Consider the following 6,000-nt stretch of genomic DNA (forward strand, 5'->3'; position numbering starts at 1 on the left):
GGTATGAGCTGAACTTTTTATCCCGTTTAAATACTCCCTTGGGATAAAACAGAAATCTTGATATCCGGGCGGAGCCGGGACAAGCGTCTAATTCATTCATATTTTCACTACAATTAGTTCAGAATCTTAAGATTTGTTTATTTGACCATTTAAAAATGCATTATTAAAAATTTACGATTGGGTTCATTTACAAAAATGTCAATATGAAATTGCTTTATTACAAATAACATCACAGAATCTTCGTTTAATCTTTACGCTATATACATTAGGTTAGATTAACAATTAGTGCATTTTGCGTATTTTTTAACCTTTCCATTCAACTATATAATATATAATCAGAACTATGTCGAATAAAAGACTACATATTCTATTTCTTCAAACATAACTAATCTGGATGACTTCTAAATAGCATTACTTGGGGTATAACTATTCTCCTTAAATCTCGATAACAATAACCTTACACAAAAAAATAAATACAACAACCATAACTTTAGATGTAAGTATCAATAGTGTATCAACAGTAATCCAATAAAAAAAGTGAAGTCCCGTGTCCCCTAGTGGGGTATGGGGCAGATGATGTACATCCGTTTCACTGATCGATTTTCTTTAGGGACAAGTAGGTGATCAGCCTTCTGTGCCTGCCAGACCGAGACATTTTTTTTTTGTGCGTCACCACCGAGAATTGACCCTCCCCTTGGAATTGACACCCCTCGGTTCTACGCTCCAAATAATCCAATAACCCTCTAAAAATCGATGAATAAAAGAGTGAGGAAAACCTTAAACCACAGACAAAAGCACTGGGTTAGTAACAGACAATGGTCTTCACACTTCACTACCTATTATCAGTACTGGTGTTTGGCTGGCTGTCCTTTTCCATGATCTGCTGCAGCTCGTAATCCTGGACAATTTGGAAAATCTTGCTCTTAGCTTGATTCAGGTAACATGGTGTCAATTTGCGAAGCGTTGACCCTATTGTGATAAGAAAGACATCGAGCGGATCAGAGGGGTTCAAGTCCTGGAAATCGAAGGTGTCGTCCCGTTTGCGAAACACTGGCTTCAGCTCGGTTTCCCGCCCAAATACCTCTGTTCCAAACACTTCTACGGGTATTTCGACTTCGCTAGCCTCTTCCAAATAGTCCGCGTAGTCGTTTGAACTCATCTCTCGGAAGTAGGGGAGCATGAAGGAGAGCTCCTCCTCGTATTTGTAGTTGTAGCTCTTTTGGTGCGGGTTCCGAAGCCGGTCCCTGAGCTTCCGCCGCATCATGTCCCGGATGTTGATCCAGCGAGATTTGCATATGCTGGCTGGAAGACGATAACTTTAATATGTGACAAATATATTCTAATCTTTGTAGTACATATTTCTTTATCAATAGAATTTAATAAAAACTAACTTAGAGTAAAAAGTCAAAACTACTTTGATATAAATAAGTATTTTTAACAAAAACCTGAACTGCTTTCAAATTGTCCGAACTAGAACAAATATAAATGGGGTAACACGAGAACACGAGAACTCTTAAAAAAAAAGGAATCCTCAAAATCGGTTCCCCGAGTCGAAAAATTAAACTCAATTTTTTAACGTCGAATCATAAATTTCTGATTCGAATTAAAAAAAAAATCGTGTTGCATAGACCAATAATTATTTTTAAATATTACATAAAACACAGACAACCAATATAAACGGAGCGTCTATGAATAATGTAGCAATACTCGTAACGTAATTTTTTTTTAGTGCTGACGAAGAAAAAAATTCATATCGAAATTGGTACCTCAATAATAATTATGAAGCTAAATTATTGTGACATTTACATTATATTCTAGCACCCATTAATTTACACTTAACAATTCGTAAACAATGTCATTGAGGTCAAATTTATTCACATCATGAAATTATATGTAGATGATTTGTTATTTATATTTATCGCGTACGAATGAATAGCAACCTAATAGTTTTAAAAAGTAAATGCCTGTATTTTTTATTTATTTATTTTGGGAACACTATTGAATGGCTGAACGAATTTGGATGCAATATGAGTTTTGGAACCGAATCAATTTCAAATAGATGAGTGGGTAGCGCTTATAGTTATTATATTGATTTATTGTTCACTTTTCAGTGGTTTTAAAATCGGTTAATATTTGGTTAAAGAAATTACTAGTTTAAGTACCTATTTAAAAATAACTTTAAATGAAAAATACATTATATTTAAAACCTACGGTCAAATTGAAAAATCATTAAAAAATTAAAGTTATTTACATCCAAAATTAATATTATTTAAATTTAGCTACTAATGTAATGGCACATTCTTTTTGTTTAGTGATCAGTAGTTCTACTTATGTTAATATACTACGTAAGTTTCATGTAAGGACATAAAAAAATTCTTAAGTAAGTTCTCGATTAAACACATGTCATAATGAGACCTATATAGCTATATCAAAACACCTATAAATAGATTCAAAAAATGATAAGTTGATTAATAATAAATACCTGGCCTATTAAGTGCATCGCCGATTTTTTGCCAAACTACCTCTCTATTATCAAAGTCTAGGTATTTCTTGTGCTTCGTGTTGTATATTATTGGATTATCCTTCACTAATTGCAGCAATTTTAAATCCAATGTTTTATTAAACGGCAGAGGCATCGTGACCCGTGAGTCGTGATATGTAGAACTGACGCGACGACTACGACATGGGAAAGTGATACGGACCGGCAACGCCGCACGCAAACAATAAGTTTTAATTAACATTCATTTGGATTTATTCATTAGTTACCTCTATAATCACGTACTATCGTTCACTTATCGTTTATCTTTCAGTGTATTTCATTGTTTTTGATGTTAAATTGCATTACGAAACATGGCGGGAACGAATTGATCGGAACGGCAACGCCGCGCGACCCGTCACGCGTCCGATACGGGAGCGACCACACCTAATATCATTGGAGCTATGCGATTATCGATCTTATGGGCTTGAAAATATGTATAGTTTCTATTTTTAGGTTTAAAGTTATACCTATAGATCTCAAAACAACGTTATCGAAATCATATTTACCTACGTGATGATAGCATACCTCCTAGTTTATGATAACTAGTTAATTTATATCTATAATTTATTTTAAAGTCGAACGCGAATCGTTAATAATTCTAATATACTGATCCGCTTTTATCCGATAGGTAGTTCCATTATAGACGTATTACAGTCGATTTTTATTAATTTTAATTTTATGTTAATGAAATAAGTTACATAAAGCTTAAATTTTATTTTCTCTTCGTAGTTCAGAATCATTTGATATTTCAATAGCTCAGATTCGTAATGTTTTAAGCGTCCATCGGATAAACGAAACTAGACAGTTGAATTTATAACATTTAAATTTTTCAATAGAATATGTTACAAGGCATAATTTGAAGAGTAATTTACTACCACAAAAAATTAAATAAATGATATTTAATAAAATAGGACAAATGTATTTCTAAAAATTTTCGTACAAACTCAACACCATAATATAATGAAAACATAATTAATAATCTATTATAAAACCTAACGCATTTTCTAGGAAAAACATGTTTATCGAAGCTTATCCGAGTATAATTATGTTTTAATTAATAAGAAATTACAAACAGATTAACAACATGGAAATCTTTAAATTAACAAAAAATAACTCTTATATGCGAATCAAATTGCTCAAAAATTTCTGCTTATTTTACATTCGAAATAAACACAACAGCGTCAATGATAGTTTAGCATTTTTTGTATTTGTTCAATTTTATTATAGACCTGCATAGCTTTCTAGTGCTAGACGCACGCGAGTTCTATGAAAAGATTTAAAACCTTTCCTACATCAAGTACCCTTACTATGGACTTCAGCCTTATATTGACACTATTTATATTACTTTAGTTGTTCCATTATTATTTGAGTAGAAGCAACATTAGATTCCTCCTCTTGCTGTTGAACAATTTGTTGCAAATCGTGTTCCTGTACTATTGAAAATATCTTAGTCTTTGCAATATTTAAATGATATGGAGAGAATGTCTTTAAAGTCGCACCAATGCTGAGTAAGAATGCATCGATAGAATCGGATGTGTCAAATTCGGATGCATCATTGAATGACACCGTTTCAAATTCATGCACATCTACAAACTCTCTTTTCCTTATTTTCTTCATTTTACGTTTTTTCTTCAAAGGTTCCGCAGAGTGTTCACTTTCAGTCGCGAAATCACACTCATAGTTCACCGCGTCGTCGCATGGATCTCCAACAAAATTTACATCTTTAAAGTACTGCCTCATAAACGACATCGAATTTTCATATTTATATTCTCTATGTTGACCACGTTTTTGGGATAGTCGAAGCAGTCGTCTGTATGCATCACGGATGTGCACCCATCTGGTTTTGCAATCTGCCGCTGAAGAGCGGAAATAATCATTTATGATATCGTTAAATGACATGATAATCAAATTAACAAAAAAATATTAATTCGATAAAAAATTTAATTTATCTAATACACATTCAACTATTTACAAAGAAGGTTTTAATGCTTAAGATTTCATTTTGTTCATTTTATATTGTATAACTATTTAAATAAAAATATTTTACTTGAAAGCAAACACTTGTAGTGAAATAAAAACTGCATTATAATTTTACATTTAATCCACTTAGAATTATTCTTGAGTACTAACAGGACAAAACCAACGATATCGTAAATGTATAATTTGACATACCGGGCTTTTTTAATTCATCACTTATTTTCTGCCATACGACTGTCCGAGCATTAAAGTCCATGTAATTGGGGCAGTTATAATCATAAAGCACTGGATTTTCTTTCACCAGTTGCATTAATTTCAAATCGAATTTCTCACTGTATAACATGACTGATTTTGTTTGTAGCTATCGGACGACAGTCGCGTATCGTCAATCGTGTCATGGTCGTTTATCGGTTCGAATGTCAAATTGACAGTTAGTATTGCTAGATATATAAAAATATTTAACTAAGAATGTTGGAGATTTAATTACTATTATATTCCTAGTATGTAAAATATAGTATTTGAAAGAAAATATCACCAATATTAAGCAGTACGCGAAGAATAGAAGGATAGAAAATTCATAGGATTTAGGTCTTCCTAACTTGCTAATCTTTTCATTTTAATATTATGATTACTTAGAAAAAAGAAAAACACCAATAAACCGTAAATCATATTAACTTACAATTTGAACATGGGTTTAACATTAAAAGCAACATCAAAAGGATTTTACAATTTCACATTGATAAGTTATGCTTCTCACTGCCATTTGCTCCAGTTTAATGTTATTTGCCTATTTTGTTTTCCTACAAATTGATTTAATGTATTTTATAGACAGTTAAAAATGTCGGTAGATTTATCGATAAAAGGTACATTTTAAATAATGAAATAGAAACATTGCATTATACGTAAGATGATCTTCTTGTGGATTGGTTAAATTCATGTCAAAAGATGATTCGGACAAATGTCATGTGTCAGTGCAGCTAGTGGCACTTGCGCTGCGTTCGGACTGACGACTGCGTGAAATTGTAGTCGCAAATCTCAGTCGACGAGCTTAGTGTCTTTTTGGTTGTGTACAAAATTTATTTATTTTCGTTACGTTTAACAAGAATTGTTATTGTATTATTTCGAACTCTTTGGTTGTGTTGTGTTACTTGTGTTTAGTTTCGTGTGGCATTGAGGAGGCTGGTACTTTAATCTAATGTAATTAATATCAACATCCAAGATGCCTGTGTTTCATACTAAGATAATCGAAAGTATTTTAGAGCCGGTCGCTCAACAGGTGAGTCAATGAATTTTATTTTTAGTCGTTATCTAGATGCATTCATTGGATTAGATTGAAAGGTTATGGCATTGCTCTAATTAAAAAAAAAGTTTTAAAAAGTTTGCATTGTTAATCTTTGTCTTGAGTTTCTGGGACACAAATTGTCTTATATCGCGTGAAGAACTTTCAAAAATGCCACTCCAGTTTGTTTGCATGGTTAACCAGA

At 32.4% G+C, this 6,000-nt stretch overlaps 2 protein-coding genes across 2 annotated transcripts; both read right to left on the bottom strand.

The window, feature by feature from the left end:
• Positions 1–199: 199 nt before the first annotated feature.
• LOC119837569 lies at positions 200–3,140 on the bottom strand. The gene is made up of 2 exons (XM_038363193.1): positions 2,483–3,140; positions 200–1,302 (listed from the first exon to the last, which is right to left on the bottom strand). Exons 1-2 carry the CDS (start codon positions 2,739–2,741, stop codon positions 833–835), a joined length of 729 nt encoding a protein of 242 aa, XP_038219121.1. The 5' UTR covers positions 2,742–3,140; the 3' UTR covers positions 200–832.
• Positions 3,141–3,646: 506 nt separating this feature from the next.
• Positions 3,647–4,910, bottom strand: LOC119837586. The gene is made up of 2 exons (XM_038363233.1): positions 4,712–4,910; positions 3,647–4,395 (listed from the first exon to the last, which is right to left on the bottom strand). Exons 1-2 carry the CDS (start codon positions 4,857–4,859, stop codon positions 3,881–3,883), a joined length of 663 nt encoding a protein of 220 aa, XP_038219161.1. The 5' UTR covers positions 4,860–4,910; the 3' UTR covers positions 3,647–3,880.
• Between the last annotated feature and the right edge of the window lie 1,090 nt (positions 4,911–6,000).

The sequence above is a fragment of the Zerene cesonia genome, chromosome 28 (assembly GCF_012273895.1).
Source record: "Zerene cesonia ecotype Mississippi chromosome 28, Zerene_cesonia_1.1, whole genome shotgun sequence".
Lineage (NCBI taxonomy): Eukaryota > Metazoa > Arthropoda > Insecta > Lepidoptera > Pieridae > Zerene > Zerene cesonia.

What these genes read in the sequence shown, in the direction of transcription:
- LOC119837569 (XM_038363193.1), bottom strand. Translation starts at nt 2,741, where the DNA reads ATGTTAATTAAAACTTATTGTTTGCGTGCGGCGTTGCCGGTCCGTATC. An exon ending in CGATGCACTTAATAGGCCAG is followed by an intron (nt 1,303 to 2,482) that starts GTATTTATTATT and finishes ATCGTCTTCCAG; the next exon opens with CCAGCATATGCAAATCTCGC.
- LOC119837586 (XM_038363233.1), bottom strand. Translation starts at nt 4,859, where the DNA reads ATGTTATACAGTGAGAAATTCGATTTGAAATTAATGCAACTGGTGAAA. An exon ending in TGATGAATTAAAAAAGCCCG is followed by an intron (nt 4,396 to 4,711) that starts GTATGTCAAATT and finishes TCCGCTCTTCAG; the next exon opens with CGGCAGATTGCAAAACCAGA.